The sequence below is a fragment of the Haliaeetus leucocephalus genome, unplaced genomic scaffold, assembly GCF_000737465.1.
Source record: "Haliaeetus leucocephalus isolate CR32 unplaced genomic scaffold, Haliaeetus_leucocephalus-4.0 Scaffold819, whole genome shotgun sequence".
NCBI classification, from domain to species: domain Eukaryota; kingdom Metazoa; phylum Chordata; class Aves; order Accipitriformes; family Accipitridae; genus Haliaeetus; species Haliaeetus leucocephalus.
In genome coordinates, this window is record NW_010973255.1 from 4,836,149 (window position 1) to 4,848,637 (window position 12,489).

Below are 12,489 nucleotides of genomic sequence, written 5' to 3' on the forward strand. Positions count from 1 at the left end.
CCCCCCGCCCCGCTCCCCCGCCCCAAACAATGTATTTCATCTGTTTAGCAGCTGACAAATTTGGAAGAGTAAGTTAAAATGTGTTCTCTAATGATTCAACATCCCTAAGTACCAAAATAAATTGGAAACATAAGCATAGAGCACAAACAGCAAAAGGAGACTGGTTGTAGAGACAGTCCTCAAACTTCTTAAGACTAAAGAAAAGCATTACTATGAAGTGTCTGCCAAAGCTAATGGCTCCTGATGTGTCCCACAAAACAGATCTGTATAGCCAATATGAAAACTTTCAAGAATTTTTCTGTGAAGTACTGCACCCGTACAAATTTAAAAAGAGCTCAGTCCAAAGCATATTAAGTCTCCCTGTTAAGCCTCAGATCAGGTCCTATTACAACATACTATGCCTATACATACAGCAAACGGAAACTATGATAATATCAATAGCAACCTGGGAAAATTACAAAGAAAAGGTCAAAAATCAAGTTTTCAAAGTTTTGGCCACATCCTGTCAACATATTTCGTTTTGCTCCTTTTATTACATTACACTTGATTTACCTTCCTATAACAGCAGCTCTCAGCTGAACAACTACTTCTTCTGCAATCTGCTGCACAAGATTCCCTGCCAAATAGAGTGCAGAACCAGGTTTATTTCAGCTACATGAAGTTACAGCAATGTTCAAATCCAGTACATGTATGCAAAGACTCAAGCAGGTTGGTAAAGAGCAGATGCTCTGTTCACTCAGCAGTTTCAGGTGGTCACTGATGTTAGGCAGCCTCTGGAGGCGTGAGCAGGACTCCTGGCTCTCATTGCTCAGCAACACTCGCTGCACGCAAGTGCTGGCATCTCTGGCTCCTCTCAGGAATGAAGGAGGTGAGAGGGAATCACCCTACCAAACAGATAATTGCCTGGGGAGGGGGTTACAACCAACACCTGCTAGATTGATCAAATCCTTTCCTTTCACCATTTCTTAACATAGCACGCTTTTCAACCTCCTCTTCATTCTTCTCTCTTTCCTCTGTAGTTTGCAACTTGTTCACTTCTTCCGGGACCAAAATTAGATATAGTGCTGTATCTTGTCACCGTAGTGCCAAGGAGAACTGAACAGTTATCCTTCCTATCTTGCAGATGTCCCTTTTTAATATATCTCAGGATGGCATCTAGAAGAATCAAAGCATATGGGACTGTTGCTAGTATAGAGAGGGGTGCAGAACAGAAAGACATCACTCTTTTTCTTCTTTACCCTACGAGTGTATGCAAATTACAACAGAAAAAGAACAGGAAGACCTTCATTAGTTTTTGGTTGAAAAGCAGTATTTTCATCTCTTCTAAAGTTCATCACATTGTGGAAGTTGCCTTACTGGTATGCACTTATCTCATAACAAGATAAAGGAGATAAATGATGTAAGGACACAGTTCACTGATGCTGGTATTCATTGAGGGAACTAGCATGAATTCAGGTAGGTTAAGAATTTTGGTGTCACTTTAATTACCCAGTTTTCCACTGGAAGGTTTTCCACATAATATCAAAAACCCCTTAAGCTGCAGAATTTGTGCAAGCCAGATTTTAACTCCAAAGCAGCTTCATTTTATATGTATATATATATTTGAATTGTAAGTTTAAAACTACTGTTTTTCCTCCTGAGCCCAGGGTTTTGTACACTCTGTGATGTGCACAGAACACACTGGCACAGTTATTCTCTGTTTAAGTAGTAAATCCTATCCCATCCAACCCACATGTTTATATTGGATACTTACAAAATGAGAGATATTAAGTAGCTAAGCCTGGGTTTAAAACTTTTTATAATACATCATGGCACTAGTGTTCCCTTAAGTAACCTAACTACCTTACACTAGTTCCTAGCCTTCCAATGCAATATTCATGAATTCACCCCGGGAGCCAATAATACTGGATTTGAATGTGGTGAGTGGTAGACTAAATAATGTATTCCTCTGTATGCACTTGTCTTTCTTCACATTAAGGTTTAACCCTTTTGTACTGATTGTGGTTGACTATCTACGAGGCTGCAGCTAGTGCAACCACTCATGGTTTCTCCATTGCCAAGACTCTGTCATACTGTGTTTCAGTTTGCCCTCCTGCCCTTTACTTTAGGCCCCCTTCAGTAGTTTCACTTTTTATTTTAACATCTTCAGCATGCTTGTCTTTCCCACTGCACTTTGCACAGGCACTTTGTAAGTCAATTGCAGTATGAAATAGAGGTGGTTTATAGCTGTAACCGGATTTTGATTAGTAAAACAGGCCAGTTCTGCTGGACTGTAACCCACACGTTCATTACTGATGAGCTGGCTCTGCCGTGTTCTTGCTCTGCGTGCTCAGAGGAACAAAAAAGGACTGAATTTCCATCACTGCTTCTGCAAGTAAGAGATTCAAATCTAGTTCCTGATGACATGTCACCACCTGGAAGAAGCAACGCCAGGAAGCACCTACAGGAAGGACAACATGCTGCTGGCCAACTCTTCTGGCAGAGCCAGAACACAGCAGAAATCCCAGTATCATCTAAAATTATTCAAAGGCCCAGAATACCTTCCCCGACTGACCACGGTCCACGTCCAAGTCACAAGTGGATCCTGTGGTGTTGGAGATGACACATGTCAGAGGCAATAACGGACGAGGCCCAGTATCAAGTGCTCCCATTTCACCCTTCTGCAATCTGAAATGATTGATCTGACTTGCGCAGGCAAACCAAAGCTCATTCCTGCTGACCAAGGCAGGATTCCTTTCCATTTCAATGGAGGGAGCTTCTCCCTGCATCTGCTCAAAATTCCCAATGGTGCCAGCAGCAAAGGCCTCCACACTCCGCTAGGACACCGGGGTGTCATGGGTGCTGTCCCGAGAATTACTTATTTATACCTGTACTGCCCTATCCTTACATTACCTGCCCAAAGCCCTCCTTCGCCTGAATTACCATGATACCACCACTCTCACACAGACCCCTTCAGCCCAGTCAAGACACCCTGTCCTCTTTGACTCTACTGTTGACCACTCATAGGCAAGTCTACAATCTCATTTTTGATTAGAGCTCACAGCCCTTATTAGAGTACTTCACCATTATTTACTGTTTCCTGAACTACACTTGATAGTTTTGTAAAGCCTGAGTAGAAGACTGCCAGGACCTACCAGCTCTTCTTCAAAATCATGAAGCTTTCAAAATAATACTAGAATTCTGTTTTGTTTGGTTTTTTTTCAGTTTTGCAAGCCTCTACAGCATCCCAAGTTCCATGTTTTCATGTTTTTTTCTTCAAACATCGTACCTAGAAAAAACCCTTTTTTTTCAGGCCAACTGAGATTCTTTCAGAACTGTTTAATACTAACAGTTCAGAATTTAAGAACAGCATCAACAAATATAAAAATGGTGGTAAAATCATGAGTGTTACTCAACTGAGTCACAAGGCTTAGCAACATCAACCAAATCAGTTCATCATGCTAGCCCTATCGAGAATGGCAGATTTTTGTTTTTCCACTGAAGGTTTAGGTCATCCAGACCCAGCTGTAATTGGACTTCAGCATTATAATCTATCACTTCCTAATAAAAAGATAATGCAAGCAGCCATGACTGAGTGGTTGTGGTGGGTTGACCCTGGCTGGACGTCAGGTGCCCACCAAAGCTGCTCTATCACTTCCCCCCACAGCTGGACAGGGGAGAGAAAATATAATAAAAAGCTCGTGGGTTGAGATAAGGACAGGGAGAGATCACACACCATTTACCATCACGGGCAAAACAGACTCAACTTGGGGGAAATTAATTTATTGCCAATCAACGAGAGTAGGATAATGAGAAATAAACCTGAATCTTAAAAACACCTTCCCCCCTCACTCCTCCCGTATTCCCAGGCTTAACTTTACTCCCAATTTTCTCTACCTCCTCCCCTGCCCCAGCAGCGCAGGGTGATGGGGAATGGGGGTTGGGGTCAGTTCATCACACATTGTCTCTGCCGCTCCTTCCTCCTCAGGGGCAGGACTCATCACTCTCCCCCTGCTCCACAGTGGGGTCCTGCCCACGGGAGACAGTCCTCCACGAACTTCTCCAACGTGGGTCCTTCCCACAGGCTGCAGTCCTTCAGGCACGGACTGCTCCAGCGTGGGTCCCCCACGGGGTCACAAGTCCTGCCAGAAGACCTGCTCCAGCGTGGGCTCCTCTCTCCACAGACCCGCAGGTCCTGCCAGGAGCCTGCTCCAGCGTGGGCTTCCCACGGGGTCACAGCCTCCTTCGGGAACCCACCTGCTCCGGCATGGGGTCCTCCCCAGGCTGCAGGTGGACATCTGCTCCACCGTGGACCTCCCTGGGCTGCAGGGACACAGCCTGCCTCACCATGGTCTTCCCCACGGGCTGCAGGGGAATCTCTGCTGCGGCGCCTGGAGCATCTCCTCCCCCTCCTTCTGCACTGACCTGGGGGTCTGCAGGGCTGTTTCTCCTACATGTTCTCACTCCTCTCTTCAGCTGCACTTGCTGCTGTGCAGGTTTTTTTTCCCCTTCTTAAATCTGTTCTCCCAGAGGCGCTACCACTGCCACTGATGGGCTCAGCCTTGGCCAGTGGTGTCTCCATCTTGGAGCCAGCTGGCATTGGCTCTGTCGGACACAGGGGAAGCTTCCAGCAGCTTCTCAAGGAAGCCACCCCTGTAGCCCCCCCACTACCAAAACCTTGCCATGCAAACCCAATACATTGCTTATTACCTCATCCTACGCTATGTTAGTTTATGAATACCTTCCTATCATGGAAAGAAGGCGAAGAAGAGGGGAATGTATTGGACAGCTGGAAATTTAAAACCGTAATCCATAAGAGATATTCACATGCTGTGAAATAATCTGCACGGATGCTTTGCAGGTGAACAAAAATCAGCTCAGAATGGATTATGTCCTAAATTTCAGTGAAGACACAGAGCTCTAGTAGCTTTGGAAGTGGGGATACTAATGCCTTGGACAGTTTTTTAGCAATGGTAAGCAAAATTCACCTTTAATTATGCACACTGCCTGACAAGGTACAAACCAAAAGATGAAGTACTTTCCAAGCGTCTTTGAAATTAAATGGATGAAAATAACAGACTACTTGCACTCACAAAACCTGCATCCCCACAAGACCAGTCTCCCAAAGTCTTTCAAAATTGAGAGGCTAAAAATGTCAGGCCCAGTAGAAAGCCAATTCACTACTGTTCAAATTTTTGCAAGGTGTCAGCATGCACAGTATACCTCACATATTTATCTCCTTATGACAGGCAGTCTAGCTTTAATATCCCAAGTCTCTTTGTACTGTCCATTTACTATCAGTCAGCCTCCCCATATCAACACCTTTCTGATATACTATAAACCGAAGAAATATTAAAAAAATAAGTAATCATCTTCTCTATTTTGGTAAATAAGAGAATAAAATAATTTCTTGTCCTGAAGAAAACCAAACAGAAATTAGTACTCCAGTACTATTGAAATATTTTTATGACCCAATTCACACTTAATAGTATAGATTCAATTCTAGCTTTTGGTAACATCTCTATAATACTAGTGTGCTATATCATTCACCACTTGTAGTTTCAGCAGGACTCCAACCGATTATAAATAACAGACAATGGGGAAATCTGGAAAAATCAGATTTGTCTTCCCTTGAGATACTGTTAGTTATTAAGGAAGAAGAACACAATTTAAAAAGAACATAAAACAATTATTCCCAATATTTCTACCATTATTTTACACTGCCTTTAATAAACTGAGGGAAGTGGAGAAATATTTTGTTATTTAAAATCACAGTATTTTATTGACTGTACTAGGCTCAAATGCTCAGTTATACAGTAAAACAGTACTTCAAACTATAAAGTGGATCTTTGTGGTTAAGGCACTTACTGAATTGTCTTAATAATTTGATTTTATCAGCCATGTATTGAGTCTGGTAACCACAGGAAATTACTTACTCTATTTTAGCGTTTCTAAATTCTGACAATTTTTGCTAGCTGAAAACTTTTGCACTGCATGATCATCTTATAAACAACTCTTCATTTTACAAGCAGTATAGGGCTTTTTTAATCACTGAAATCTCCTCCCACCCTGCCCTGCATAGATGGCTTCAAAGATTATCCACCATTTGTTTCAAACCAGCTAAACAGAGAATTTCAACTCTATCAAAAACACACACACTACTATTCATGCTCTTAAAATCCCTGATAAGCAGGTACATAATAGGAAACAAATCTTGTTCTTTTGTTTTGTGTTTTTTAAAATCAAGCACTTCAACCCTAAAAAAATCAATCACTTAAGACTGTAGAGCGCTGAAGGGGTAAAACCATGTTCTCAGAAAAGATGGCTAGAACTAAACCACAAGTTCCAATGAAACAGGAAGTATCCACTAAAAAAACCCCCAAAACATAAAGCAAAGCTAAAAGAAAAATGCACAGCTCTTGGCTGTTATCTTAGTACTGTTACCAAAAGAATTGGAAATAATAAAGCTGACATAAACCTGATGAACCTAAAACCTCAGTGTAATGGGGGCAATGCTGACATCAACTTTTAGTAAGATTTAAAGTCAAATAAAATAAAAAAACCTACTTGACAACAGAGGGTGACAAGTATATACATCCCAAAGGCCACTCAAGGATTCTGCTATCTTTTCCCACAGTCTTGATCCATAAGGAAAACACGAACAATTATCTACATAAGTACTAGGTAAGAACTGAAAGAATGGTGAAAAGGGTATTTATCCACTTTCCAGCTTCAAACCAATAAAATCAGATCAAACTTACTTTGTGTATGCATTTTATTTCTTTTCATTTTGACCTCATCCTGACCCACATCCGTTTTTGTATTCACTTAAAGCTTTGAAGCACTGTCGCACACATGCTAAGCCTAGGGCTTTGCTGACACCTAAACAGCTGCCAGAATATACTGGGTCTGTGACAGGCATCCCATGGGAAAACCGTCAAGAAAAGGAGAATAGACCACTTGAATGTAATTTATCTGTCATCTATGTGCACAGCTCCTTTACACGTATATATCAGCTGCACCAAAAGACGGACATATCCTGATGCTCTTGCCAAGTTCTCAGGGGAAAAGCTTTCAATCAATAACAACAGTAGGTTTGATAAAGATCGCATCGTTTGTCCTCAAAGGTCAGCTTCTCCACGTTGGATGCAGGAATAAAACCTCAGGAAGTTTTGCTAAAGAAATAGCCAGCCTAAGTACTGGAACAAAATACACCCATTTTATTTGCTGAAATGCTCAGACATGAAATATATCAACCGAACACCATCAGTCACTAATGAACACCAATTTCACAGGTATTTTTTAAAAACAGAGTAGCATCATCTATAGGCATCATTTAGAGTCCAATCTACAGAGAAAGGATAAACAAATGATCACTTTGCAAAAACCTTAAAATTTATATTTTTCAGATGTGTATAAAAAATCCAAGGAGGTAGAGATTTGAACTAGGAAATTCAAGTGCTTTAACTTGAAGAGTTAGCTCTTACTGACCGGGTAGGAGGTTACGTTTGGCTCAACTATATTCTCTTTTTATCTGTCACATACTAACACTAGCAAGACCAGAGCTGTGCTAGGGTTAGTGGAGGTTGCATCTACCTGCAGAGAAGCACACAGAGATCTGTCTTAGAACTCACGAAAATCTAGGATTAGTCAATCTCTGGTCAAGTCTTTGGTGCCTAAGGACCAAAGAGTGACCTATGGCAGACACAGTACCTTCATACCACTGGCAAGGATTACCACTGCTAACCTTTAACAGTCAAGTAAACCTTTACTGGGGGAAGACTTGAAAAGCTGGCTCAACTGGCCTTAAAGGGAGAACCAGAACCATGCCAGCAAAGTTAATGTACAGCAGTGAGCAAAGCTTTCCTTCTCTGCTTGCACTGAGAAAATTGCTGCTGTCACCTTTATTTGAAAAAACAGCCCAGTACCCTGATCTCCTGAAATGTGATGATGCTATTCCTTGTTCAGAGAACAAGTGCTATTTTCAGTTCTTCCACTGGGAGAAAAAACCCACAGTATTCAACAAAACCAGTTCTGGCACCTAGCCATGACGAAAAGCCAAAGCTAATATGATTTCCAACAAAACACTGGAATGTACTCTGCAAAACAGCTACAGTCCAGTGCATATCAACTGTTGGTGGCCTTCCACTACAGCTAACTACATACCGCCAATATTAGCTATCAGTCATTTCAACCCCGGGCAATGGACTGTTGTTCATTATCTCGATTTCTAGCTTTTAAGCATTTTTAAGCAGACACATAAAATTAGAATCCTTTTGACTCTAAGACTTACTTCCTAAACCTACCAAATCCCCCTCTCGTGTTTTCATTTCATTCAGGGCATGCTGTAAATCCCTCTGATGAATACGGCAGGCATTAGGAAAACGCTGGAGAGCTTCACATAATAGTGCCACATAGGACTGACCACAGTTGAATGCGGCAGGGCAAGGGTATGCTTCCCAGGGTAAGTGACTGCCAGGATTGAAAGAAACAAACTGAGGGCTTTTTCATCTGTGCATTACACATGCTATTAATAAAGGTGCATCATTTCGTCTGTGCTTTGTGAAGATCACAACTGAAAATACTATTTGTAATGAAATATTTTAAATGTTGGATTCAGGATTAATTTCTTCTGACACCTTTTCGTAAGTCAAATTAAACCACTCATTGACCTTAATGATCTAACCTCATATGACTAGAGGCTACCTGAAAGATGATGACAATTACAGTGAATTAGTTTCACTCACACAGGCAGAGTTCACAGTTCAGAGCTGAAGCTGTAGGAGGGTAGATAATTGCACTTAGCCAATAATGCAATCCGTGAGATTTACAAAGCAAGAGCATCTCCATGCAAAACATGACTCTAAGCAAATACCAGGAATTATCTGCCCTTTTACTAATCCCCGCCCATGTTTTGATTAGGAGAATGAAAAACAAAACAAAAAAACCCACCCAAGAACAAGCAGGCTTGCCCACATGTTGTCCAAGGCATGATAAAAATGTGTGCACCCATCTTTTATCAATGTTTCTAAACACAGGCAGGTACTTCAAAAAGCAAAATACCTGTAACTTATACGAGGCTATAGCCTGTTATTTCACTGAGCTATTCACCAAGCTTTCAGGAGTGAGGATGATTACAGAGGAAGCCCAAAAACTTTACTAAGTAGGTAATCAAAGACTACCTATATAACCAATCAATCAATCGTGTAGGTACCTAACCAGCTGACCTTTCTACAGACAGCTGAGCTGTAGCTGGATAAAGCTGTGTGAACATAGCCCAAAATTACATTTTTAGATAGGCAAAAGAAATGTCCATAATGTAAACAGGAAAGTGCCTGGATTAAATAAATCTGTCCAACTGCTACTCCCATTGGAGTATAGCTCCCACCTACAGCACCATTAATTGGTAACACAAAATTCCTGAAGTAAAAGGACCAAAATCTGAATAAAGTTTTCAAGGTTAAAAACTCTTATCTAGATTACAGCCTTTTCCTTAATGGCACAGCTAAGCATTTCTTAATGGTAAGGCAAGCATGAAAAATACAGGTCCAGAATAAGCATTGCTTTACTCTTCTGAGCTGAGTATTCACTGTGGAGACCTGAAAAACATAATGCTTTACTCCATGCAAGCTGCTGTACTTCTGGGCAAGACAAGCAGATGGTACCCAAATAACAAAAAAGTATCTTTCAAGAGCACAAGAGGGTACTAAATAAATTTTAAGTGTGAAACGTTCATTTAGCCTTAGATTACCCCCCGTCCCATCTCAGTAATGATGAACTTAACATGTTGATTTTGTCACTTCTGTCTACATCTGTTTGTTTTTGTAACTGTGCATGCAGAAAAAGTGAGTAATTTGTGTTGAGAGGAAGAAAATCAGATGTACATCATCCCTCTGAGCTGTCTGAACTTTAAGAGTGTAACAAATTTCCACATATCAGTTGAAAATTACAGATCTTGTGCACACAGAGTTTGCAGCAAAAAGGTTAAGAAACCCAGATTATTGTAGCTTGCTTTCACTGATAATTAAGCTAAGCCGAATCACTTTCCACATTACCCTCCTTCCGCTGACCAAAAGCCAACTGTTTCACCACAGTGATGCACACACATGGTTGAGCGTTCAAACTCAACGCCTGGTGGCTCAGGGTGTGATTTCATAGTCAGTTTGAACAGAGAGGAGCGAGGACTACCACCAAAGATAGTGGCTTCTCGCCTCCACCCTCTTAACTCCTCACTCTCACCTGCTCCACTAGCATTCACGGTGGGCCACATCAGGGAAATAATGTCTGAAAACTAAACTAGAAGACAGACGTGTTTTCAGTAACTTCTCTAGCCCATGCACATCAGCCCAGTGGGAATCCTGCACTGCCGAGGAAAAAATGACCCTTTCATCAGCAGACTACACTTTTTGGCTAGAAGTGACCACGGAATCTCACCCTTTCACGCGGAGTTCTTGAAACAGGTAAAATTTCTACTTAAATACCAATAGGGCTTACAAAAGCATTCAGGCATCTAAATTCTATTAAAACAATACTATTTGAAAAGTTTCATATAAAAGAAAGCCATAGGCTATATTATATAAAATTAGCCTATAGCTAATTATTATCATATACATAATCACAGTATCTCCCACCCTCTTTCTGCTTTGGTATTTTACAAGTAACAGTAAGAATTTCGCATAATTTGGAAAGGAAACTTTCAGAAAAGCTGCACCTTCAAGTGTTGCCACTGCACAGCATAAAGTCTTCAAAACCACAGTTAGTTCTACCCAAATACCTCAGTAAGATACTACACTGTACTTACAGAAATAGAAGTGAGTCTGGAGAAATTAGAACATGGCAAAGTAACAGTTGTCTTTTTTTTTTTTCTTAAAGCTACTATACAGAAGGAATTATAATAGCCACCTTGTATGGAAAGACAAAACACAAGATAGTAGCAAATCATGTTTTAGAGAATAAACCCACAGACAGTAAACCAAAAGTAAACAAAACAAGAGACTCTAAACGCCTGCTTCCACTTTTTCCTCTTGAAGAAACCATCACGATGCTGGTCCTCACCTGAAATGTCATAAGGTGTCATGATGACGGTGAGGGCGAAGTCAATGCTGCACAGTCATACGTGATGGGAACAGTGTACCCTATCCCTATAAAAGGGCTCATTATGCACATTCTTTAAACATATCCTACTGCTCTGATTGAAAGCATTACACCTGCAGCACAGCCCACGTTGTAGGAACTGCTGCCAGTAAAAAGGCCATCTTCATTTGCCTTATTAACTCCAACTGCAGTGTCTTGTTTTTGCATGAATGAGACAAAACATCACTAAAATCTTGCCTCCCCTTGACTTGATGACAAAAATTTCATTAGTTTAATCATACAGAGATTTAACCCAAGTTACTTACAAATGCCTGAAAACACTGGGGGGGAAAAGTCAGAAAGGTCAAGTGCTGTTGATGTAAACTCAGCAGAGTTGCTTTGCACACAAGTAAACATACAATTAGGTGAACACCCAAATCAAAAAAGCAAGAAGAAATCAAACACCAAACAACAGCAGCTCACCTTTTGAGGGGGTGGTCCATGGTCATCCAAATAAGTGGAATTTCCTACAAAAAGAAGAAAGATGGAGATAAACAAAAGTCATCCAATACAACTTTAAAACTTGCCAATCCATAGAACCAGTGTAAATCTATCCCAGGTGTCAAATAATTCAAGGAAAATAAATACCCTCTGCTTTAATTTTTGATTAACTAGAGAAAAAAACCTAATCTGTTTTGGTTACATTTTTGATAAAAGATTAGATGCACATTGTCATTTTAGCATAAAACTAAATGGGCCAAGGCAGCTTTAATTAATCAATCATGGCATTCAATTATTTGCATGACAAAAACTGTCAGCTGCATCCTTGTACATTTTAAGCAAGTGAACACAATTAACCTCAAAAAGATTTCTTAAATAATAAAGTATCAAAGACCTTCATCAGATTTTGGTCTGATGGAGTTGACAAGCATTCACCTATCTCCCTTCTAACATGGGTTTTCCCCAACCTCCAAGCTACTTTTTTGTTCCCAAACAGTATTGACTGAATGGGAGTTGTATTCTGATGTAATTACACTTACCCCTTCAAGATGCTCTTTTAATTCAGATGAAAAGCTTCAGAAAAAAAAAGTTTCTAAAATTTTTCAGTGCTCCCTTTTTAGTTAGCTACAATTTAAAAAGGCAACAATTTCAGACTTTTTACCCATTACTTACAAGCACACACTGATATATAAAATATGCCCTCCCATGCACACCCATAGGCTGTCTTCCCTGTAACTGTCCTTCCTGAACCCTTCTTCCAAAGGATTAACCAGGAGCTTTCCCAACATGTCCCAGCAGAAGGTGAAACCTTGCAGCAAGTCTGTAAGTTCCCCCTGGGCCACACATGCCTCCCCTCTCAGTCATCCTCATACCAGAGACAGCAAAAATACCTCTGCTCCAACCTTACATCGGTACGGCATATCAGAATCATTTTTA

At 40.8% G+C, this 12,489-nt stretch overlaps 1 protein-coding gene across 1 annotated transcript in view; it reads right to left on the minus strand.

Annotated features, from left to right (window-relative positions):
- Positions 1–11,586, minus strand: part of UST (uronyl-2-sulfotransferase) — a gene marked incomplete at its 5' end in the record, with an annotated part of 99,103 nt that extends 87,517 nt beyond the window's left edge. The window contains one exon of the mRNA XM_010581932.1: positions 11,536–11,586. Coding sequence (XP_010580234.1) covers positions 11,536–11,586 — 51 coding nt within the window. The remainder of the gene's footprint in view (positions 1–11,535) is intronic.
- Between the last annotated feature and the right edge of the window lie 903 nt (positions 11,587–12,489).